At 38.8% G+C, this 25,915-nt stretch overlaps 1 protein-coding gene across 1 annotated transcript; it reads left to right on the top strand.

Moving 5' to 3' along the window:
* Window positions 1-1,412: 1,412 nt before the first annotated feature.
* On the top strand, window positions 1,413-25,577 carry LOC117914360 (TBC1 domain family member 13-like). Its single transcript, XM_034829667.1, has 9 exons — window positions 1,413-1,856; window positions 1,962-2,054; window positions 2,330-2,434; window positions 11,762-11,911; window positions 12,508-12,606; window positions 12,686-12,814; window positions 23,681-23,860; window positions 24,662-24,778; window positions 25,142-25,577. The coding sequence occupies exons 1-9, from the start codon at window positions 1,581-1,583 to the stop codon at window positions 25,304-25,306; spliced, it is 1,314 nt and encodes a 437-aa protein (XP_034685558.1). The 5' UTR covers window positions 1,413-1,580; the 3' UTR covers window positions 25,307-25,577.
* Window positions 25,578-25,915: the final 338 nt, after the last annotated feature.

Below are 25,915 nucleotides of genomic sequence, written 5' to 3'. Positions count from 1 at the left end.
TAATATTTTACATTACGTTTCCTGGAAAGCACATGGCACTTGACTTCTGGTAAAAGCTCCTTCCTTCAAGAAAATGATTGCTTGTCGTGTCCAAATAAAAGCTGTTAAGTGTTGCCTAAGCCACTTTAACAAATGAAATGCTAATTCAAATATGCTTTCATTATGTTACATAATTTTACTTTCATTTAAATATAAGGTTCTTTTAATAAATTTTTAATTAAATATAAAAATATACTATCTGTTTTCGAAAACAATTTTTTATAGGATAAAAGTTTGTTTAAAAACTTGTAATGTTTTTAATATTTTTAAAAACAATTTTTATCTCTAATATTTTGGTTTTTAATATTATACATGTTTATATAAATATTTTTTAAAATAACCCCTAAAAAATAAGTAAAAACAAATTAAAACAATTAAAATTTATTTTCTAAAAACACCATGTTTTATGATTGTCAAATATGTCTTTTTTGTCTAAAGAATATAAAATTATTCTAAAATATACTTACCAATAATAATAATAATAATAATAAAAAGAAACAAGTAAGTTCGTCCCATTAGACCGATGACATTCAACTGGAATTTAGAATATGTTTAACAATATTTTTATTTGAAGTGTTTTTAGTGAAACTGTTTTGTCTAAAAATATTTTTGGAAAAGTCACTTATAAAATGTTTTTCCACAAAACATTATGATCGATTTTTCAACTTTTTTAAAATTTCACGAAACATTGAATTTTTTTATAAACACTTTTTACATTAGCTCAAAGAGGTCATCACAGTTTTAAAAGCATGTCTACATGGTTAAGAGGAACTCATATTTATATAACATCTAAAAACTTTTTCTCCTATCTAATATGAGACATTATAAACACTCCTCATGTAAAGATATTGTCCTATGAAATTATGGGGCAAAACAAACCTTAACACCAAGGTCGATGATAACTTTGATACAATTTGTAAGGATTACACCAAACTGTGTAGATATTATCTGTTTTTGACATAAAGAATCTCTCACAATTTTAAAATGCGTTTACATGATTCAATAGAGCCCATACTTATATAGTATTAAAATTTTTTTCCCTTATCCGATGTGAGACATTACAAGAAATGTTTTTTAGAAGCACTATTAAATAGACTGCGTTTGAGAATACTTTTAATTAAAGTTCTTTTAATTGAAATGTTATTTTATAAAAATATTTTTTAAAAGAATTATCTATCAAGTACTTTCCTAAAAAGCAATATAAAGAGAATTTTTAACTTTTTGAAACTATTTCCTAAATTTTGATTGAATATCTAACTTTTTTTTTAAACGCTTTTTAAGTTAGAAATTATTTTCTAAAATCAATACTAATAGGACTGAGACTAGGCCCAGGAAAGCCCCAATGAAGAGACGCGAGGTGTCGTTATGAATTGTTCCTTTACAATCCCTCCCTGACCGGCAGGTGACGCGAACATCCTCAGCACCACCACCTGTCTTCGTGTTCCCAGGGCAAACAGTTTTGGGGTGGAAAAAGAGAAATTGTGTAGAGCGACATTGACTGTACGCATTTCTGGTGAAACCGATCTTCATTCCATTTGGCCATGGTGAAGAAGAGGGTGCCAGACTGGCTCAACAGTTCTCTCTGGTCCGCTTCTCCCTCTGCCACCGAAGATGACCGCCTCCAGCGCTACGATTCCAAGCCCTCCACCCCTACGCCTCCTTCTCCGGTCGCTCCGCCGGTCCCCGAGCCCCCTCCTGCCGTCGTCCAAGAAGAGCCCCCAAAACCGGAGCCCAAGGAATCCGTAAACAATGTCCATGACGCATCCTCCGACGACTCAGCCGAGGACATTTCTCGCCAGGCTCAGCTCTTGGCGGAGGTTAGGGTTTCTATCTAGCTATGTATGGGAATTGGATTTGTTTGATTTTTTTTCTTTAGTAATTGGTTATTCGATTTTTTTTCGTATTGGTTTGATTGGATTTAGTTATCAAAGAAGGTGATAAATGTGCGGGAACTGCGGAGGCTTGCGTCGCAGGGTATTCCTGATGGCGCTGGGATTCGTTCTACGGTGTGGAAGGTACTGATTTCTGCTTATGCTTTGTTTCGTTTCTGTGGATTTAGGGAACTGAAAATTTGAGTTTTATGTTTAATTCTGTTTCAATTTCGATAAGATGAAAATTCTCGTTTCCTGAACTAATTAGGTTTTTCATTTACTAAACCAAACAAATTTTTTATTGTTTACGTGACTTGATTTTGATGCTTAAATTTATTCAGTTTATTTCGGTAAGAGAAGAAATCTGTAGCAATTAATTAGATTATGAAGTTGAAGTTTTGATTTATTGATTGTGGCAGCTCTTGCTGGGGTATTTACCGACTGATCGTGGACATTGGTCTTCAGAATTGGCTAAAAAGAGGTCCCAATACAAGCATTTCAAAGAAGAGCTTTTGATGAATCCTGTAAGTTTATTTTCGTATTGCCTATTAAAAAAAAAGAGAGAATATCAGGGAATTTTTTTTTTTTTTTTGTTAAGTACATTCATGATTGCATTTTAGTCTAGTTTTGGCTCTTGGAAGGAACTAAACTGATAAGGGAGGAAAGATACAATGCTGCAATTGGCTCTGTGATTTATAGCATATTTGGCATTTGTTTGTTGCTGACTGCTTCATGTAGTGATTTTGTGAAATTGTACATTACCAATTGTTCATCAAATTGTATACATAAAAAAGGCTGGAAACTCAAGTTGAACTGACATACCTGAAATTATGGACTGGTTAGAGTTAGCAGTAATAGGGTTAAGAGTGCTCAATTAGCCTTCTTCTTTTTAGTTGGATAAACCTTCTACAAGCATGGGCCAGACTGTCACTTATTGTTATTTTCTTTGTTTGTCTTTTTTTTCGTTTTTCTCTCTGTCCTTTTCTTGATAGATAAGAGCCAAAGGTTATATTAATCACAAGAAGAGGGAACAAAGAGGAATTCTCCAGCAGGAGCAATGTCTACTAATCCAATAAGCTTAACCTCCAAGAAACTTTTGAGGCCCACATGATCATAAGAATTCCCTTACCTCCTTCCACAAAAAGGTCTGAACACCAAAACTAGTAGACATTTTAAGCCTTACCAGAGAGCTTAAAAGCTTAGTATCAAATTATCAATAGCCATCTAAAACTACTGATTTTAGAAAAAAACCTGAACATCTCCCTCTCTTTAGTCTAAGGCTAATTCTTTAGGATGCAAAAAGGGTGAACATCACCAAAGTTCCTTAGCTTCCACTCGGAGACACTTCAAGGCCCTTAAAACATTTTGGAATCAAGTAGTAGAGAGTTGGTAAGTGTTTGTTTAGATGGAACAAAGCTTAGTCCCTGTTTGGATTGGCTTCTTGGCAGCTAAGAAGCCTATTGATGGGGGAAAACCTTTTAAAGTTTATTCAAGGAGGAAAGGGAAGACCTAAGTAAACTTTAAGTAGGATTAATATTATTTAGAATTGAATTAGGATTGGTATTTGTTGGAGTCTAATTAGGATTAGCTAGTAAAGTTATAATACAATTAGAATTTGAGTCATGATAGGTTATTAGAGTCTTAGTAGACTTTGGATGTTATAATTAGAATTAGAATCATAATAGGTTATTAAAGTCCTAGTAGACTTTGAATTTCTTAGAGAAGCCTATAAATAAGCTAATCAATGTAAATCAAAGAGATGAATTGATATTAATAATATTATATTTTCTTTCATTGCAAGGTTGCAACCCTCAATGGTGAGACTCCATTGATTTTCTTCTAGGTGAGATTCCTAGAAGGCCTTAGTGAGACTCCATTGATTTTCTTCTAGGTGAGTTCCATCTTTTCTTCATTGTTTCTTCTTTCTCTCTATTTTTTATCTTATAATTTTCTCTACCATAAAATTTATTCCTTATTCCTCTCCTTACACCCTAAAAAATAAAACCCTACTCCACCTACCCTTGAGTGTAGGCAACCATCCTAGGGTTGTTCTACATCACCTACCTTAGATGATGCTTTGGAGGCCCAAATCTCTTTAGTAAGAGAGTATAATGGTCACCCACAATTTGGGATTTGTAAAAAGATTTAACAAAGGAAGCATTATGATAGATGAAGAGACTTCACAAAGCTCTTAGGTTTGAATGGTGTGTTGTGTAAGAAGATTGGGAAAGCAGTGGATCATTTTTTTTTTTTTTTTAACTGCCCTATAGCATTAATATTATGGCATAAGTTGTTTGGACTTGCTAGGATTGACTTGGCTCCACCTCAGAGTGTGGTGGAGATGTTAACTATTTTTATTGGATTTTTGGAGGTCTTTTGAGAGGGGAGTCATTGTGGCATATTGCTAATCTCACATTAATTTAGACTATAGGACATGGGAGAATGCAAGAGTTTTTTTGGACAAATGGTGTACTTTGGAAGATTTTTTATTTTTTATTTGTATATGTATATTTTTTTATCAGAAACAAAGATAGATTGTATATTGATAAATAGATCAAGATAAGGATGAGAGATCCTCCCCACTAAATACAAGATTTGATCAAAATATGACTCAAACTCCTCCATTATACATGGAAACCTACACAAAAATTAGTCCAATTATGGCTATAAAACAAGACCGAACAAAGCTCCTCTCATTATTGTCCACCCCTTTTGAATTACAAACCAAACACCGATTAAGTTGAATAACATTGAGAGAATGCCTTTAAATGTAGTAGTACAAGAAGCCCATGAGGAATAAAAGTAAAGTAGATCCCACAAAGTCTCTGCCGTCCTCAACTTTTCTTAAAAAATCCTAGCATTTCTCATTCCACCACACAATTCAACACGAAGCGAGACCAACGATTTGACAAAGGGTCTTGCCTCTACCTGAACTCCCCAATCCTTTAAAAGAGATGGACAACATATCACAAATGCTCCTGGGTGGAACCCAATCCATCTTGGCTATACTGAATAACTTGTGCCATTATCCTTGAGTTATCAGACAATGTAGGAAAATATGATCAATCGACTCTCCACACCCCATACATATGCACCAAGAGCATTTAATCTATTTCTACTCTTTGGGTGTCGGCTAGCCTAATATTTGTGGGCAACCCTTTTAGCATATATTGCGACTAAAACCTAGTTTGCAAATCTACTAGGATGGTTGAGGATATATTTTTCACATGGATGCCCCTTTTAGTGAGCTGCTTGAAGTTGAACTTTGATGGGTACTCCTTAGGTATCCCAAGATAGATAGGAATTGGAGGGAAGTTCATGGCTCATCATGGAACATTGGTGACAACATTCTCTGAAAATGTTGGAGCAGGTCTTGCCATTGAGACATAAATATTAAATCTTATTTGAAGGCCTAAAGCTTAGCTAAAACCGATGGCCTATTTGATCTTCTAGTAGAGAGATTTTGCAATGGTTTTGTCTTGGTTAAATAAGAAGGGAGAGGCTTGTAGAGGGGTGAAAGTTGGTTATGCCAATTTTTTTATATTGCTTTAGAGCGGAATGTCCATTCTTCTAAATACCTCAAGTAGCTAATCGTGTGGTGAATATGTTAATAAAAGAGGAAGCCAATCAATCAATCACTTTATAGAGGATTTTGTACCCCTAAGTTTTGAGTTCATAGTTGTAACAACTTGTTTCCATTGATTTTTAGAGTAGATAGTTTTTCTTGGCTTTTATTAGAGAGTTATGTAGTGGTTGTTTTTAAGGGAAAATTTTCTCATCCTTGTTTGCATTTACTTATTTCATAGCAATAGAATGTTTGTTTTTGAGCCCCTAAGCACCACTTTTTCAAACAAGCTTATTTGCTAAGCCTACCAGTAACGAGTTGAGAACCTTAAAGGAAGATAGTAATATATCTAGCTCTCAACAAAAAAAACACCTTCTAAACCTAGGATTGAACTAATCCTACCTTGTCAACATTCCTTCGGAGGGATTAATCACCCAAGCATCTCTGCCAATTTCAACTTCATTTCCTTTTTTTTTCGATGACAATAAATTCTCTTCCTTTCGCTAGAAATCCTCTTAGAAAGGAATACTAGATCATCCCTAATGATGTATTCAATATGATAAAAAAAAATGGAAATCAAACCTTGAGATATAAATTTCTACTTTAGCATCTTAATATGACTTTAACACAATACCTACTTTTGATCATAAGTGCTAAAGCGAGTCTTGATCTCTAGGAACCTCCATGGCCATTTCCTACGAGGGAAACCTTTCTTAGGCCACTTTACAAAGCCAAAATACTTTAGCTTGCTTGACAAACCATCCTCCAATTAACTAAATGATCTTGTTTTACTTCTCTCCTTCAACTTCTACAAGTAAAGCTTTTGCAGATGTCCCTTTGAGCCTCATTTTGCTAGATTCGAACCAAGTTTACAGAACCATGAGGTTGACTAAAGATACTCTTTTTGAATAACTACCACCTCCAATGGGTTTGTTAAGTTACATTTTGATGGGTGCTCTTTAGGTAACCTAGGGTAGCTAAGGGTTGGAGTGTGGCTGACTTGCAAGTCAAGCTTTAGCAATTGAGACACTCTAACCTTTGAAGGTTTTATGACCTGAAGTTGTGGCCTCTTCAATTTCTTATGTATAGAGGATTTTGTACTTCCTAGAAGGATTCTTCATCCTTTTCTATACTTACTATTTCAATGCAATGAAATTGTTCTTTTTTATTTTAAAAAGCCCTAAATGGTCTTTTTTATTCTTTGTGCAAAACCACAAGTTTTTTATTTTTTATTTTTATAGTTTCTTATTTTTAATCCTATTCATTATGTTAACCAGAATCTTAGGGAAGAAGATCGACAAAGATTATTAAGAGACACACATCGATGTTGTGGGCTTTTTCCTAATTGGCAAGTTCTAGGATGACTATTGATGCTTGGATTTTATTTTTTATTTTTTTTATTAGAAACAAAAGATGTATTAATTGTGGGAAAAAAAAGTACATGAGAAGGATGATGGATGCTCCCCCAAAAATACAAGAAAATTATAAAGTATGCCTAAACGTCTTCACTATGCAAGGAGAACTCTACACAAAGCTTTAGTCCACTTAAGGATAAACAAAGGTAACATCTCAAAATCGAACTCAACTCCTTTCATTGTTATACAATCCATTTGATTTATAAACTAGATGCCAACAAAGTTGAATAACATTGAGTAGAATGCCTCTAAAGGTGTCAGTATAAGAGGCCCATAAGGAGGGATAAAAGTGAAGTAAATTCCTCAACATCTCTTCCATTCTCCACTTTTCCTCAAAGATTCTAGCATTTCTTTGTCACCACATAATCCAAGGCATAGTGAGACAAGCAATTTGCCAAATGGTCTTGCCTCTGATAGAGCTCCCAAACCTCTAAATGAGATGGTCATCATGTCACATTCTCCAGGATAGAATCCAATCCATCTTGGCTAGACTAAATAACTTGTGTCAAAGCCCTGATGTTAATAGACAATATAGAGAGAGATGGTCAATCGATTCTCCACTTTCCATGCATAAGATGCACCAATGAGGACTAAGGAATTTGTAAGATCTTTTCAACTGTAGCATGTCATTGATGTTTACCTTCTTGTGCCCCACTAACAAAGCAAAACCCTTGATCTTAGTAAGGCCTTTGAGTTACAAAAAATTTTAGCTGGAGCAAATGGGTTGAATTTGATAAATTGGATAGGGCTAAGAAAATTGATTTTACTGAGAGTAAAACTTAAGGGGATGATGATCGAGTTCTTGTATTTGCAGTTGATGGAAACAATTGCACAAGAGTGAGCGAGGATATGAGTATCTCAAGGTTCTCAATTTCCAAATTAGTGGGGTTACAATGAAAGTTAAGGTTCCTAGAAAGTGAAGAGGAGTTACCAAGGATAAATCATATGATGAGGTTTTCAACTGTGATAACTTTTTAAGACCTGAAAATTGTGGACACAAAGGTTGATTTCCCCAGCACAAACTTCCCAAAATGAATTCTTGCCCTGTCACCCACCACAAAGTGAGTGAAGAGAAGTCTTGGAATATTTGTGCCATGGCTTTCCAAGGACATCTATGTGACCATTTAACCAGAATATTGGTGATTTATTCATTATAATGTGTCCCATATATGCTTGAAAAAACCTGAGGCCAAAGGACAAAAGTTTCCTTAGGAAACCTCCAAAGCCACTTCCCTAAGGGAGGAGGCTTGCTCATCGAAGTCTTCCCAATCCCCAAACCTTCAAACTCCTTTGGCACATTATGTCCCAACTGATAAGATGATTTTTATTACCCTTTCTATTTCTTGACAAAAGAAAATTCCTCTGTCATTTCTCAATCTTTAAAGTTATTGATGTTAGGATCTTGAAAAGAGATAAGAAATAGCTAAGGATGTAAAACAAGCATGACTGAATTTGAGTTATTCTCCCCTCCAAAAGACAAAAAGGTTTTTTCCTCCCATCTAGTGTCCTTGAGATTCTATCAACCACGGATCCCAAAATCCACTTGCCTTCAGATTCCCTCCTAGTGAAAGACCCAAATAAGATAAAGGCCATTATGAGACTTCACAATCAAGCATCAAGGCTAACCTAGATACTAGATCTTGACTTATATTGATACCAAAGAGAGTTTTCTTCTCTAAATAGATCTTAAAGCCTTGATATTTGCCCAAAAACCAAAATGATTAGCTTGAGGTTTTGTGGATTTTCCATAGAGGCTCTAGAGAAAAATATGGTGTTATCTACAAATTGTAGAAGAGACACTATAGTCTTATTCCTGCCTACTACAAAGCCTTTTGATAAATCGCTTTCCTTTGCTCTGATCATTATCCTACTTAGAAAATCAACTGCAATGGTAAAGGAATGGGGAAAGAGGATTTCCTTGTCTTAACCCTCGGATTGCCTTAACCCAAACTTTGGCAATTCCATTTACTAGGATTGCAGAACATGTTGAAGATAAACAAGCCCTCATCCAAGACTCCTTTTTGTGCTAAACCATTCTCTCTAATACATGATCCAAAAAACCCCATGCCACATGATCATAGGCCTTTTCAAAATCTACTACCCCTTCCTACCTTGATCGCCTTTTCTCATCCACCATATCATTGGCAATCATAATATCATCCAAAATTTGTTTTCCCTTAACAGAGGCTCCTTGGGATATATAAATGATTTCATGGAGAACTGTACATAAGTGTCTTGGTAAAACCTTAGCTATAATCTTATACAAACTTGTAACTAAGGTAATAGGTCTAAAATATAAGATTTTGTTGGTTTGATTCTTTTTTGGCACAAGAGCGTGAGTGAGGCATTGGTATGTTGATTTATTATTCCATTGTTCATGCTCAGCTTTTATCTTTGAGAAGATTTAAACAAGGTTGCTCGCCTGAGTGTGTTGAGCCTTCTCCGAGGAAGGAGATTCCTTGGTTATGAGCATCTTGACCTTGGAGGAGGGTTCATGGGGGCTTGTTTATCAGATGAGTAGGATTCTGCTCTTGCTAGGGATATTTTCCCTTCTTTTATTTAGAAACCTACTTTAACTATCCAGGTTGTTGACTGTTTGGCCAACAGGGATGCTAGATCCCTGAGATATATTGTGGAAAAGCTATCCTCATTGATTGTTTTTGAGGCACAACTCTTTCTTTCTCTTTGTGTGTGTGTGTGTGTGTTATGTTTTCTTGATAGGCATCTCATCCTTTGTTCTTTTTCTTTTTAAATTAATACATTCTCACTTTAAAAAAAAAAAAAGAGTTCAAGTGACGTCCTACCACAATTATAATACCTAAGCTGCCAAGAAGTGCACTCTTGGCTATATTAATTCTAAAGTGTGTTATAAATTCAATAACCTCTAACAAGTATGTGGTTCCTTATTCTCCTTCCATGAAGAAGGAAAGAATTGTTTTATTTTTTTATATTTTTTTGATAGGTAAAATTAAGGAGGAAAGAATTGTATCATCGGCAAATGAAGTTGGGAAACTTCTTTTCTGTCTCACTTGAAAGTCTTAATAATCTCTACCACCTAATTCCTCAAGATCAATATGCTATGCACATTAATCATTAATGTGGGTAATCATAGGGGTGAGATGGTGCCCTTGCCTAAACCATTTGGCTGCTTGGAACCGCTTTCTAGGCTTAAAATCAAGGATTACAAAATTTCTTGATCTCTAACATTCTCTGATCTCCTTTTTCCAATGACCTTGCAAAGCCCTTCTTAGCCAAAGCATAATCCAAAAAGCTCAGTTCCCATAATTATTATTATTTTTTATCAGACTTGTTCCCATAATCATTGGCCTCTTCAAATTCTAGTTTGGTCATCATGCATTCTTGGGAAGATATCTCTCACTTTTACTCATCTCATCAGGAACTAGGACCACATTCAAAATCTGCCTCCTTTGACAATCACTACTTGGGAATAGGATACCTTATCTTGGAGCACCTCCCTAGGTCTTCTAGTGAAGTCCTTAGCGATGATCTTACAAAAGCTAGTCACAAAACTAATTGATCTACAATTCAGATATTAATGGACCTATCTTTCTCAAGGATCAAAGTGATAAAAATAGCACTGATGCAGCTATCTCATTCAAGAAAACTTATGTTAAAACCTTAAGATCTTGCCCCTCCAGATCTCCTAACAATCTGGAAAACCTGCTATTGTCAAGTTATAACTGCCAAGGGATCCATTCTTATCCATGTTTTTCTTCCCTTTAGAGGAAGAAAAAAGCAAGAAAATAGCTTCTCTAGTTTTCCTCCACCCGCAACAATGCATCAAGAAATGAACTAGAACTGCTAAACTATTTAGAATGTAACTGCTGTTCTATAGGGCTATAGAGGTTGACTCTAAAAGGGTTTCTAAATCCACTTTGTGTAGGCTGAAAAGGCCTCTGATCCAACCTTCCCTGGGGCAATTATTCCAGTGAGAACAGGAAACAAAATAATCATGTAATCTCCTTAGATGGCTTCTCAATCCTCTAAAAATTTCCCAAATTCATGTGGGAAGCTACTCTTCATTCTCCAGCTAGACATTCTGTGAAAAGGCTTTTAGTATCACCATCTCCTTTCTTGAAAAATGCCATTTGGAATAGAATCTTTTGTCTTATACTTATTCTTGGTGTAGGTGACCGGAATGGCTGAATCTATGTCTAATGAACATTGAATCTCATGTTTTTTCTTTGGCAATAAATATAGAAGGCTTTTCCTGCCTTCCTTCCCATTCTTTTTTTCATTGTCCAATTGGTACAATGCAGGTACATTCCTCTTGTGATGTGTAGGACATGTCTCTCTTTGTGGAGCATTTTTTTTTTTGGGTGATAAATGAGGAACCTTCCCAGGCTGAGCCCTTGAGAGTCTTCAATGGGACCCAAGTCTCAGGGTGTTGACTTGGGTAATCAAAGACATTTAACTAGTGGCAGGAATTAAACTTAGGACCATGCAGCTTTATCACACATCTCAGCAGTTGCCCTAACCAACAGGGCACCCTGACGGACATTTTCTTTGTCTAAAACAAAAACATATTCATAAAAAATAAGAGATTACAAGAGAAGGATGAGAAATACTTCCCTACTCTGTGTGTGGCAAAGCCAGCTCAGTGTTTGTTCTAATAAGTTGAAGTCCTTGAGGCTTTGCTCTAGTGGCAAGGGGTTCACATCAGGAAAAGGGATATTCTAGGTTTGATTTTATGTAACAACACAAAATAAATAAATAAAATAAAAGTAAAAATAACAAATCAAAAAATAAAAAAATAAAAAATATATCAAGTTGTTTTTATATATCTACACTGCACCTTTCTGTATAATATTCTTTTTCCTGTATTTCTGAATGTTTCTGTGGCTAGTCAGTCAGAAATCACAAGGAGGTTGGGTAAATCTACAAGTCCTGACGATGAACCTAAATCTGAAGGCAGTGGCATGCTCTCAAGATCAGAAATCACTCATGGAGAGCATCCTTTGAGCCTTGGAAAGACCAGCATCTGGAATCAGTTCTTCCAGGTACATATCAAGTGACATTTGCTGGAAAGTTCTCTCAGATGCATGCTAAAGCGATAAGATGTTCTATGTTAAATATTTTATAATTACGGTGTGAGTATTGGGTAAGGGATTAATTTTGCAATTCCATGTGAAAGAAAGAAATAAAATGATCATTTGGCTTTATTAGGGCTTGCTATTTTGTCCTTTTTTGACTTTGTAATAAAGAGGGGTGGGGATGATCATCAGTACTTTTTGGATCCTGTCACGGCCTATTAGAAGGATAAATAAAATTCCATGAATTATTCTAGGAACATCTTATGGTGATTATAGTTTTTTGTTGGTGTAGGATTTGTCATTCGTTTTTGACAAAATATGCTTCAAACCGTACCAGCATTCTTTTATTTTTTTATTTTTAAGCATCATTTCGATTTTTAGTCCAATAGTTTTAGATTGTAGCTTGTTTGGCAGTGCCCATGGTATGTCTGGGAAAATAATTGTGGGCCTTATTAAGGTGAATCCCATTTCTTTATGCTATTGGACTATAAATTGGTATTAGGAGATGATATATGGCCACTGATGGTGTTTTGAATTATTTATTACAATTTGAACATTTTTAGGACACAGAGATCATAGAGCAAATTGACCGAGATGTCAAGCGCACTCATCCAGACATGAACTTCTTCTCTGGGGACACGCCATCTGCAAAAGCAAATCAGGTATGTGTTGTTACTTGAGGCATGAGACTTGATACAAACATCACCCATTTGACTAAATTAAATGGATCCTGTATTTCAGGAGGCTTTGAGGAACATATTGATTGTGTTTGCAAAGTTGAATCCGGGTATAAGATATGTGCAAGGGATGAATGAAATTTTGGCGCCTCTATTCTATGTATTCAAAAATGACCCTGATGAGGAAAATGCGGTTAGTAAATGAGATTTCTGTGCATTCAAAATTTTTGAACTTCTGATTTGATAGTGAAGCCTACTTCTGGTTGTCTTATAGCATATTTTGTCCATCTCCTAACAAAAGGGCTTTTGCACTGTTTTATCTAATTAAACTAGATAATTTTAGCGGTATGCCTTATTTTGTGATTCAACTCTATATCTCAAAATGGTTGTTTTTTTTATGGGTAAATGAGAGAATATATTAAAAGCGCTAGCAAAAATGCGCATCAAAGTACACACGAAGTATACAGCTTATGCCTAAAGGCTAGTCAAAGAGAAGAAGGAAGAGAAAATACCAACCACCTTGAAAACAACCCCTAAGAACAACTGGACATTCCTTGGCAGGAAGGACCAGCGCAAAAACACCATCACCACCAAAAAGAGACTTCTAAAGCCTAGCACAGAACAGAAAACACCCCTAAGACCATCTGAAACCAAAAACCTGCAAACAAACTGTAATAAAAAAAAGCGGCGTTCATGCGCTTTTCTCTTCCCAAACAACCCCTCCCAATATCTGTAATTCCCAAAGGGAAGGTACCTTTATTCTTTCTTTTTCTTTCCTTTCTTTTTCCCACTTTTTTTGTCTGGGAAAATAATTTGAGGCCCACTTTTTAATTCACAAAAATGCTTCTTTTCCAAGGAGGGAAGTGTAGACAGATGGCATCTCCAATGGTGGCCGAAGGCCCAAATGCCCATCAAATCAGTGATAAATCCAACGCCATTTACTCATGAGTCTGTCCTCTAGCTCTATATATCAGACAGACAACCTGGATTCTATTGATGGGCTCGGATTTTGGGCTGTGTCCCCAATTAAAGATTTGTACAAGACTTTTCTACAATATTGAGTAGACCATGCACCCACTCCCCACCACTCAGAAATTTTCCCTTGCGATTTTTCATTTGGTGGCCCCCCAACTCATGGGGGTTGCTGAAGGCCATTCAGGCTGCACAAAAACCAGAATCTCAACCCTTTTCTACTCACACAATGAAGCCTCCACATCCATCCAAACCTTCTGGGCTCTTCTACATGCCCTCCGCTTCTCTCCCTCCCATTTTCAAATCAGTGTTCGGGTTGGGTTTCCAGTGGATTCACCCCATGTCCTGATTTGGGTTGAGATCCCACTGCTGCTCCCCTTTACCCTGATTGAAATAGGAGAACAATTGTAATTGATTGAGCATTCCAGTTTTTGCGTCTCCCTCTCCAAAGAGTTGCTGAAAACAAATTCCTCTTCCCCCCTACAACCTTAATTTCACGACATTTTCTTGACTTCATTTTCCTCAGAAGGGAGTTGATTTGCTTTTCAACCCCCGCCACTGGGAAACCCAAAAAGCTACTGAACGTGACTAAGTTATCGGCAAGGCTAACATAGCCATCTTCTCCTCCTTTGAAATCCGACAAGCCTTCATTGTTTTATTGGCCTCCCCCTCAGCCCTAACCGCCACATCCATACCGAGGAATCCTTCTCTACGCTTCCTGTGAGATCCACCAACCTCCCATCTTGGAGCAACAAACTTAACTGCTGAAGGCCAGGACTCGGAAACCTTAAGGGAGGCCCCACCCTAGCCTAACATGCTGATCTGACATCGTGAGAGGGAGACCCATTTGGAGGAGAAAGTGGGGGAGGAAAACCTACCTTCAAATCCTGCCGCTTCTGCCATGAGGACTTCATTGACTCCTGAAACCCACTCTGTTGGCACTGTGATGATGCCTGAATGAGGGGGTTGGCAGGAGATTTACTAAGCACTCCAAAGACAAGGGGGCTTCAATGCTCTTCGTGGGGAAACTTAACCACAGGCCCATCACCAATGGGCCTGCACTCTAAGTCCGTAAGACAAGGCCCAAACTTAGGAGGCCCAAAATGGTTGTTTGTTGCATAGTATGGCCTTTTTTGATACAAACTAGAATGAGACAAACCAAGGTTAATTCTAATTTTCCTTTGGCCTGAAACTGAATGGGAACTTTGTAAGGAGCCAGTAATGATGTCATTGACATAAATAACAAAGTTGTTGCAGCATTCTTGCTAATAATAACAGGAAATCAGCTTGACTTTATTCACTACCAATTCACTTAACTTGTCCTTGGCCATGGCCTACTTGAGACGATAGATTGTTTTTTCAAGTTGTATGTTTCCTTGCCTTGTGAGCTATAAATGACAGCTATCAGATATGTATGAAGGTTCTTTTAATAGATTTGATCTTTGCCTATCAAAAAACAAATTATATGAAAGAAAGTTATTCTTTATATCCAGTCATAATGATGGCCTCTTGTTAGCATGATGCTGTGAGCCTAGAACTTGAGATGAATGCATGTGTATGCTGTGCGTGTGTTCCCTGTGTGCGAGGTGCGAGGGAAGGAGGAAGAGATTGAGAATCTAACATCTCTTATATTATTATTTTGTGATGAACAAGAACTCTCTAAAACTAGGTTGTACTTCTAAATATCTACCAGTTGAAACCAACATGTATGAGTTTTATTTCATACTTAAACTTATCATATTTAGATTTGGTGCCTAAAAACTCGTATATGGATTGGGATCATAGGATAACATTTGCACTGTAATATTTTTTTTCTTTTTTAAGATGCACTGTAACCTTAGAGAGTTGATCTAAAGAATTATTAATTTGTTGGAATTGGAATACACAGTTTTTATCATTCTCCAACATGTGTTGAGTTTTCCTACAATGGGATTTAGTAGAAACTTAAAGTTGAGAAACGAAGCTGAAATAGTTTTAAACCAAAAGATAATTTTACTTGACCAAGGAATACCACAGAACACCTCTTTGAAGGAAGACAGCAAATATATACAGAAGAATGAATTAATTGCAAAAAGTGCAGCTAGAAGTATGAGAAATCCTCCAAATGAGAACCAAGGAGAGATTATAAAGTCAACTCTTCTCATCTTGAAAACCATCAAAATCCAATAGGGAAGAGCTTGAAGCCACCTGTCATCCTCCACACTTAGGTTGAGGGGGGATGTTAGAGTCTTAGAGATAATAACAGCAGTTGAGTGAGAATCTCAAGAAGATGATGAGATACAACTCTTCTTGCCGCTTACACTTCTCATACGCAAAACTCAATCTTGCCGGCATTTGAGGTTGTTGGATAAGCACTGTGCTATTCCATCCTTAGGACAAAGTGCCAATGAAAATGCCCTCTACATGTCTGAGGTTAGTGTCCCAAAGAAAAAACTTTATATATGTTGATGAAGCAGGGTTTTAGAAACAATGCTTTACGGGGTGGGAAGAATCTTGAATTTGCATGGGCATTAAAACCATGAGAATGAAGTGCAAAGCTGAAAGGATTATCGTGGAGAAAAAATCTTTTCAGGTAGAGTTTGAAGGTTCGAATGGTGGAACTTGGGTATCGGTAACAGAGAGGAGCCGAGGTTTCGTAGTTTCAATAGGATTTGACATGGAGGAGTTGGATTGGCTGATGGAGCATTTGAAGAAAGCTGTGGAGGTGGAGGCTTCCAGGGGTTTTGTACGAAAGATCAGGGGCAAGACTAAGACCCTCTTGATGGAGATATGCTTCAATAACAGAGGGCGGTTCATGAGAATTACAGAATTTGTTACAAAAAGGAAACCTCTCTTTCTTGTCGTCCCCGAGGGCGTCAAAGGGAAAGGATGGGAAGATCTCAGGAAGGCAATTCTATCAGTGCAAGAGTATTCTGAACGAGACGTAGGAGCTTCGAAGGAGAAGAATGGTGATATTCAGATGAATGGGGACACTTTCAGAGGAGGACGGTCATATGCAGAAGTGGTGGCAGAGGCTGGTTTGAGGACTGGAGGTACGTGGTCAGCTGGAAAATGGGCCAGAGCTGTAATATGTGAAAGCCAAGAAAAAGTCCAAGACTGGACTCACGAAGGAAGAGCCATTGCGAGGATGATGGGGATGAAAGGAATGGTGTCCATTAACCCCATTTCCGCTTTTAAAGGATGTTTCTTTGTGAGTTCAACAAGGAGAGCGGAAAGGGTTCACGATCAGGGAAGTCTTTTAGTGAAAGGAAGAACGATTCTGCTAAGGAAATGGTCGCCTAAGGAAAATATGGTGGTTCAAGGAAAGTTCAGGAGGGGCTGGCTAGTTCTGAAAGGTCTCCCTTTCCATTTGTGGGATGAAATCCAGTTGAAGTTCATTTTGAAGCAATGGGGGAGAGTAACGAAGGTGGCAAAGGAAACTTTGAAGTTGGTGGACTTGACGAGGGTGAAGCTGTGGGTGGAGATGCTTCCAAACGTCGTGTTACCAGCGATGCTTGAGGTGGAAGATGGAGAATGGTCCTATACAGTAGCAGTTTCAGTCATCGGAGAAGACGACGATGCCGACGCTGTCACGTCTGAAATCAACTGTAGCAGGAACGAGTGGGTGAGAGTGGGTGGTTGCGTCTCTCAGTTGCCAAAAGTTGCAGAAAGGCTACGAGGCAATGTTAGGGACATCGAGTGCTACAGAAAGAGGAGTCTTACCCGGGCACGTCATCGGCAATCAAGGATGCGTTTGGCAGAGAAAGGGGAGATAGGAGGAGGATGGAGCAGATCGGGTCCAGCTGATTTTATTGGGCCTGAGAATGAGTCCTCCTCTAAAGCCCACAAGGTTAGGGCCCAAAGTGGGATGAGGCTTAGTGGGCTTCAAGGTGGCCCAAAACCTCAAGCCCACCAGTCTGCATCGACGTCGTCCCTTTCTCCCCAGCGAGATGCTTCTCCTACAAAGGCGATCGCGAAGTTCAGTCTAGATGATGCAAGGGCCGGCGCCGAGGCTTTCTTTGGAGAAGAAGGTCGGGCCGTTGAGCTAAAGGCCCAGTCTCTTCCCAACCCTAGGCCATCGTCAGACAACACCGTGGGCTGTAAGTGTAAAGGCCTGTCGGGTTTGGGCCAAATCTTAGGAGGAATGAAGTCTTCTGAGATGGAAGTCTCGTCGCGAAGGGAAGAGATCGAAGCGAGGAAGGGGAAAGCCCCCACGGTTCACACGAGAGATGCTACGCAGGAGAAAGAGTCGGCAATCTCAAAGAAGACATGGTCTAACCTCTTCCCTCCAAGCGCCGATCGACGACAGGGAGCTCAGTGTCGCAGTGAGCCTATTATCATTCGGGGATCGTCGTCGTCAAGTAAAGACCGCATCTTGGAAGAGGAGTTTGGGATGGGTTTTCAGATGGAGCGAGAAATCATAGTGAATCCTCTCTCCAGATGTCCTCTGACTGGCAATATTTCGAAGGAGGACACCTCGGCGAGCTGCGTGGAAGTCAACCGAGGGCTATTGGGACGAGTGGGGTCTGATCCTCGTGGCTATTCAGACATGGTTTCACCGTCTAAGTCAATAACCAGAGGTAAAGGACCAAACTTTGAGGGGACTTGTGAAATTCCGGGAGCCAAAATCTTGAAGGTATGTCAGCCCTATTCTTCTCAGCCACCCGAGTCTCCTTCTCTTCCTTTCTGTAGTCCGGATTCTCCCTTGATGAATTCCTCTGGTCCTCTTCTTCCCAATTCAGTCCCTCTTCCTCTGTCTCCTACGGAAAATCAAGGCATCTCAAAGTTTTTTTTATGAAAAAGGTGGTGTTGACTGTTTAAAATCTGGTGATATCCCTGACCGTGTTGAGGTGGAGAACCAGTGTGCTTTATCTAACCAGATGACCGAGTGCTGTACCCCTAAGGAATCTATTGTCAGGTCGCATAAGGAGGATTCGGATTTCCTTATTGATGGCCTGTCCCCCGGGAAAATGGCCAAAGTGCGAGAGGTATTATGCTCTCTTGACATTAAGGTGTATTCTAGGAGGAAGAATAGAGGCCCCACAGGTTATTGAGACTTGTTGGTTTTGGCTCGAAAGGATAGGGTCTTCGTGTTTTCCCATGAAAATCATAAGCTGGAACGTGAGGGGTTTGGGTTCTAGGAATAAGCGTAGGATGGTTAAAGATTTTCTTAGGTCAGAGAATCCGGATGTTGTGATGATTCAGGAAACAAAGAAGGAGAAGTGTGATAGAAAGTTTGTGGGAAGTGTCTGGACGATCAGAAATAAGGATTGGGTCGCTCTTCCGGCGTCCGGGGCATCAGGTGGGATTTTGATCATCTGGGATTCAAAAAAGCTGAGTAGAGAGGAGGTGGTAATAGGATCTTTCTCAGTCTCAGTCAAGTTCTCTTTGGACGAATGTGGACCCCTTTGGATTTCTGCTGTTTATGGTCCAAATAGTCCCTCACTTAGGAAGGATTTTTGGGTGGAACTTTTTGACATATATGGATTAACTTACCCGCTATGGTGTGTGGGCGGTGATTTTAATGTCATTAGGAGAAGCTCAGAAAAAATGGGGGGTTCTAGCCTAACTCCAAGCATGAGGGACTTTGATAGTTTTATTAGAGAATGTGAGTTGATTGACCCGCCTATTCGGAATGCTTCATTCACTTGGTCGAATATGCAAGAGTCTCCCGTGTGTAAGAGATTGGACCGTTTTCTCTACTCAAATGAGTGGGGGATGCTCTTCCCCCAAGGCCTTCAAGAAGCCTTAATCAGAAGGACATCGGATCATTGGCCAATTGTTTTGGATACCAACCCGTTTATGTGGGGGCCAACACCTTTTAGGTTTGAGAATATGTGGTTACAACACTCTAAATTCAAGGAGAATTTTAAAGATTGGTGGAGTGGGTTTCAAGGAAATGGATGGGAAGGTCATAAGTTCATGAGGAGACTTCAATATGTTAAAGCTAAATTGAAGGAGTGGAATAAGTTTTCTTTTGGAGAGCTTAAAGAAAAGAAAAAAAGTATTCTCAATGATTTAGCTAACTTTGATGCCATTGAGCAGGAAGGGGGTCTCAATCCTGATTTGTTAAGCCAAAGAGCCTCAAGAAAAGGGGAGCTAGAGGAATTAATATTGAGGGAGGAAATTCATTGGAGACAAAAAGCCAAAGTGAAATGGGTCAAGGAAGGGGATTGCAATTCTAAGTTTTATCATAAAGTGGCTAATGGCAGGCGGAATAGGAAATACATCAAGGAGTTGGAGGATGAGAGGGGCTTAGTGCTGAAGAACGCCGAGAGTATCACAGAGGAGATCTTACAGTACTTTGAAAAGCTTTACACAAATCCTACAGGAGAGTCTTGGGGTGTTGAAGGATTAGATTGGTCCCCTATCTCGAATGAGAGTGCGCTAAGGTTAGACTCCCCTTTCACTGAAGAAGAGATTTATAAGGCCATTTTTCAGTTGGATAGGGACAAGGCTCCGGGGCCAGATGGCTTTACTATTGCCGTATTCCAAGAGTGTTGGGATGTGATTAAGGAGGATTTGGTGAGAGTGTTCGCGGAATTTCATAGGAGTGGAATTATCAATCAAAGCACTAATGCCTCTTTCATTGTTCTAATACCCAAAAAGAGTCTGTCAAAGAGAATATCAGACTTTAGACCCATTAGTTTGATTACTAGTCTCTACAAGATAATAGCCAAAGTGCTTTCAGGGCGTCTAAGAGGGGTTTTACATGAGACCATACACTATACTCAAGGCGCTTTTGTTCAAGGGAGACAAATATTGGACGCGGTTCTTATAGCGAATGAGATAGTGGATGAGAGAAGAAGGTCAAGGGAGGAAGGTGTCGTATTCAAAATAGACTTCGAAAAGGCATACGATCACGTGAAGTGGGATTTTTTGGATCACGTGTTAGAAAAGAAGGGGTTCAGTCCTAGATGGAGGAAATGGATGAATGGATGCTTATCTTCGGTATCTTATGCAATCTTGGTGAATGGTAGTGCTAAAGGGTGGGTTAAGGCATCAAGAGGATTGAGACAAGGCGACCCTTTATCCCCTTTTTTGTTTACCTTAGTCGCAGATGTACTGAGTAGGATGCTTATGAGAGCTGAGGAAAGAAATTTGATGGAGGGTTTCAGGGTGGGTAGGAATAGAACTAGGGTGTCCCATTTGCAATTTGCTGATGACACCATATTCTTTTCTAACTCAAGGGAGGAAGAGCTGCAGACTCTGAAGAGTCTTTTGTTAGTGTTTGGGCACATTTCTGGGCTCAAGGTCAATATTAACAAGAGTAGTATTTATGGCATCAATCTTGATCAGGTTCATCTTTCAAGATTGGCTGAGATGCTCGATTGTAAGGCGTCTGGATGGCCTATTCTTTATCTGGGTCTCCCCTTGGGCGGGAACCCTAAGGCGCATGGCTTTTGGGATCCAGTGATTGAGAGAATCTCAAGTAGATTAGATGGGTGGCAAAAGGCCTACTTATCCTTCGGGGGGAGGATAACTCTTATCCAATCTTGTCTTACCCAGTTGCCAAGTTACTTCCTTTCCTTATTCAAAATTCCCGCTTCAGTGGCTGCAAAAATCGAGAGGTTGCAAAGGGATTTTTTATGGTCAGGGGTTGGGGAAGGCAAAAGGGATCATTTAGTGAGGTGGGATGTGGTGTGCAAACCGAAGGCAATAGGGGGTTTGGGTTTGGGGAATATTTCTTGGAGGAATCTCGCTCTTCTAGGGAAATGGTTATGGAGGTACCCTAGAGAGGGTTCAGCTCTTTGGCATCAGGTCATTTTAAGCATTTATGGTGCTCACTCTAATGGTTGGGATGCTAACACTCTAGTCAGATGGTCACACCGCTGTCCTTGGAAGGCTATTGCTCAAGTCTTTCAGGGGTTTTCTTTGATTACTCGGTTCGTGGTAGGAAACGGGGAAAGAATTCGGTTCTGGGAAGATTTGTGGCGGGGGACCAACCTTTGGGAACCCAATATCCAAGACTATTTAGAGTAGTTGTGGATAAAAACATTTCTATTTCTTCAGTTCTCGGTCCATCTCGGCCTTTCTTGTGGAATTTGAATTTCCGCCGTAACCTGTCAGACTCTGAGATTGAGGACTTAGAAGGCCTCATGCGCTCTCTTGATGATTTGTATCTCTCTCCTTCGGTCCCAGATGCTAGATTATGGCCATTATCCTCTTCAGGGCTTTTTTCAGTCAAATCCTTTTTTCTAGCATTATCTCAATCTTCTGGATCTCCTCAGAACTTTCCTTCAAAGTTCGTGTGGAAGTCTCAAGTTCCTTTCAAAGTGAAGTCCTTTGTCTGGTTAGTGGCACACAAGAAGGTGAATACTAATGACATGTTGCAAGTGAGAAGACCCTACAAGGCCCTTAGTCCTGATATTTGTATCCTGTGCATGAAGCACGGGGAATCAGCAGATCACCTTTTTCTGCATTGTTCCTTGACGATTGGGTTGTGGCACAGGTTATTTCAGTTAGCTAAGATGGATTGGGTTTCTCCAAGGAGCATATATGACATGATGTCCATCAAATTTCAAGGCTTCGGTAATTCTAAGAGAGGGGTAGTCTTGTGGCAAGCTGCGAGCATAGCTCTAATTCGGGTTGTGTGGTGGGAAAGAAACACAAGGATTTTCGAGGATAAAGCAAGGAATTCAGAGTCCCTTTGGGACTCTATAGCTTTCCTTGCTTCCCTTTGGGCTTTCTGTTCCAAGGCATTTAAGGGGACTCCCCTTAATGTGATTCAGTTGGATTGGATAGCGGTGTGTTCTCCTTAGGGATTGGTCCTTAGTGGGAGTTCTTTTGTTTTTGTGTTTTTCCTGTATTTTAGTTGTCTTTGGTGGGAGGATTTCTCATCCTTCTTCTTGTACTTCTTTTTATATTAATATATCTTTGTGGCGTTTCCAATCAAAAAAAAAAAAGAGCTTGAAGCCACCTTATACATCCAAACAAAACTGAAATCAAGGAGTATGGTTTTCCCTAAAGTTGTCTTCAGTGAAAGCACCTCTTTTTTCTGGGAAATAGGCTTTCTTGTTTGCTCTCTCCATTCATCCACATAGCTTTCACCCTTGACCTCTCAACAATGTTCCAAGCTGTCATCATAAGATAGTTATAGCAGCATCAGTTTAATGTTTCATGGTTAATCCGAAATCAAAACTGAAAAGTCCCCTTCTGTCATGTATTCCTTGGAGCCCATTGCTTCAATAGCTTTACTAACTGCTTTCATAGCAAGAGCCAATGACACAGGTTTAAAAGATGGACTAGATGTTGCCTTTTGTGTCCCTACTAGCTCCACTAGTGCCTGCCTAGTTGGCCTCAATTACCCAAAAAGTGGCTGCAGAATTAAATTTGGTCCTGTGTTCTAGTCAGGGTCTCCAATCTGGAAAATTCGAATTAGCATTTGCCTTGGATAAACAAGAATAAATTCTATAGGCTTGATAAACCTTGGGAGTTACCTCTAGGCTGTTCCATTACCTCTAGGCTGTTCCAGTGTTGAAACCCTTTGGAAGTAAGGCTGTGGAACCTATCCGAGATAGCCTCAAATGTTTTTTTAAAAAATAATAATAAATAATAAAAATAAAAATTATACATGTCATGACCTGAATTTCAAGTGACCCGAAACCTAACCCTGTGGAAACTGGTGTTCCTGAAATGAAGTTTCATGAACATACCCTCATGGGCCTAATTCAAAGTATTATCCACAGTACTTTCATCCACTTGGCCTTTCGCTCCCTGTGCTCTTTGATGATACACAAGTAAATTAGGCCAAGAAGAAATTTTAACCTAAAAAATAGCATGCTGTATGTTTTGCATAGGCTGTAGATCATTTGATGGTTCATCCAGAAACAAATCACTAAAATCAGACATCAGTAGCCCATTCAGTAGTTCATTGGAATCAAACACTAAAATCATCTTGTTTGGCACTTCTACAGACTATTTTTAGGTTGGTTTCACCACTTCTTGAATTAAAAATCCAGATTATTCCTTCCTTGCATATTTAGGTTTTTTTTCCCCCAAAAGAAACTGATTTCTTCTTGTGATGACTAATCACTATACTATCTAGCCTTTATCTTATGCATTTGGTTTCACTTTGTTGATCATCTCCCACTTTCAAGTTATGCAGGCTTCTGCAGAAGCGGACACATTTTTTTGTTTTGTCGAGTTATTAAGCGGATTCAGGGATCATTTCTGTCAGCAACTCGATAACAGTGTTGTTGGTATCCGATCCACAATTACAAGGTTGTCGCAACTCTTGAAAGAACATGATGGAGAGCTCTGGCGTCATCTTGAGATTACAACCAAAGTAAGACATGGATACATCTTCCATTTATTATCATTTGATCTAGTGCTCATGTATTTCTTTCTTGATATTTTCCTCTTTTTTATTAGTTGCCTGCCTCTTAAAAGGGACATTGAACTTACTGTTCGATGCATCACCTAGGCACCTTCCAGGTTAAACAGTTATCCTGATTAGAAGTGGACATTCATTCCATGTACCGTGCCATAATCTTCCCCAGTGAAAAAAAATTAAAAGAAAAAAAGGGTTAAAAATGTAGTACATCAAACTTAATGTTCAGATGTACTGCATTTTCAACCAATAATAATAATTATAAATGAGTGATCTTGTCGGTTCATAGACTGGTCTAATTACCTGAGCCAATCACCTGCCTATGTGCCATAAGGCTGAGCTAAGGACACAGACCCAGAATCCAAAATTTACTTAAATGCTCGTGGAAGCTTCAGTCCCGATTCTCTTCTTTCAAATGAAAAATAAATGAATAATAAGCAAAAAGAGCATCGTGTTCTAGCCCAGATATGATTGATAAACATGGTTTGTGTGGTTCTCAAGTGGATGAGATTCTGATGATTGGATCTCTTTTTGGGAGTCATCAAATTTGAGCTCCATTCTTTATTTACAATTTTTATGTGGCCAGACAATGGGATATTATTCCTATAGCACCAAGCATTGTTTGGACTTTGGGCTATTGTCCACACAGAAGAGTTCATAAGCTGGCAGATGTTTGGACTTCAGTGAATTACATCATTTTTACCCTTGGTCGATCAATCTCTCAGATGTCTGATGCTCTATATTTGCAAATGGCAGGTCAATCCCCAATTTTATGCATTTAGATGGATAACTCTCCTCTTGACTCAAGAGTTCAATTTTGCGGACAGCCTTCACATTTGGGACACACTTCTAAGTGATCCTGAAGGTCCTCAGGTAAGTTTGTGTTCCTTCCGAGCCATCTATCATGCTGTTTTTATTGTTGTTTTGCTTTTGTTCATGTAGAGTAAAGGTGGTTGGTTTTGGTAAAGACAAAATGATGTTGTAGGGGGACAAAACCAAGAACATACCATCCATTAAAGTGTCACACACCTCTGGATTTTCATTTTCTTACCTAATTGGGTTTTAGTGGGCAAACCATCCAAAGTCTAGATCCAAACTGGTTGAAATCAACTATACCGAGCCTTTTTCAGCCTCCATCCCTAACTACCAGGCGATGCCCGCCATATTATAATCATTGACAATCATCTGTCTAGAACCAAACGAATGTATAAATAAAAGTTTTTATTGCAATTGCAGGAGACACTGCTTCGGATATGTTGTGCAATGCTGATTCTTGTCCGGAGGCGACTGTTGGCAGGTGATTTCACTTCGAATCTCAAGCTGCTCCAAAACTACCCTTCAACAAACATCAGCCACCTGCTTTATGTTGCTAACAAGTTGCGTGCTCAATCCACTGGCTAATCTAGTTAAACCATTTTTATTTTTATTTTTGTCATTTGTGTTATTTCCATTATTTTTGTGATTCCAAATTTATTATTTGTAAAATGTATTGGATGTAAATGTTGGTTGAAAGTAGCAGCTAACATGAGAAGACAAGAAGTCTGATGCAACAAAGTTTAATTGGATTTTAAATTAAGATAATAGAGTTGTGTAATCAGGCTTAAGAGACCTATTCTTTGATTGGTATAGTGTACTGGATACTCTGTTATAATTGGGGTTTGGGTTTCCACTATTTGCAGACTTTCTCTGTTCGCACTATGCCATCCTCTCTGGCATTTACAGACTAGTTTGTTAACTTGTGTGACCATCTTTCTCCTATTACACAATTTGCTTATTTTAGTTTCCCCCAGCCAAATTTGAATTATAAACTGTATTGACAAATTGTGAGACAGTCTTGTTGCCTTGTCCAAAGGAGATGTTCTAAGACAAAAAGGATAGAAGCCTCTTTCTATGGCGTTAGGGCCCCAAATGAATGTCCTTATGGGTGGGCTGGAATGAAATGCATCTGAGCCGCAGTTAACTCGAGCTGTTCAACAACCTGTTTTAAAAGTTGCGTTATTAGAATTTGGA

The sequence above is a fragment of the Vitis riparia genome, chromosome 5 (genome assembly GCF_004353265.1).
Source record: "Vitis riparia cultivar Riparia Gloire de Montpellier isolate 1030 chromosome 5, EGFV_Vit.rip_1.0, whole genome shotgun sequence".
Lineage (NCBI taxonomy): Eukaryota > Viridiplantae > Streptophyta > Magnoliopsida > Vitales > Vitaceae > Vitis > Vitis riparia.
This window is presented reverse-complemented; position numbering and strand designations above follow the sequence as displayed.

Excerpts from the sequence above, each read along its gene's own strand:
- LOC117914360 (XM_034829667.1), top strand. The coding sequence starts at position 1,581 with ATGGTGAAGAAGAGGGTGCCAGACTGGCTCAACAGTTCTCTCTGGTCC. Across the intron at positions 2,055-2,329 it reads TTCGTTCTACGGTGTGGAAG|CTCTTGCTGGGGTATTTACC; the intron begins GTACTGATTTCT and ends TGATTGTGGCAG. Across the intron at positions 12,815-23,680 it reads ACCCTGATGAGGAAAATGCG|GCTTCTGCAGAAGCGGACAC; the intron begins GTTAGTAAATGA and ends CAAGTTATGCAG.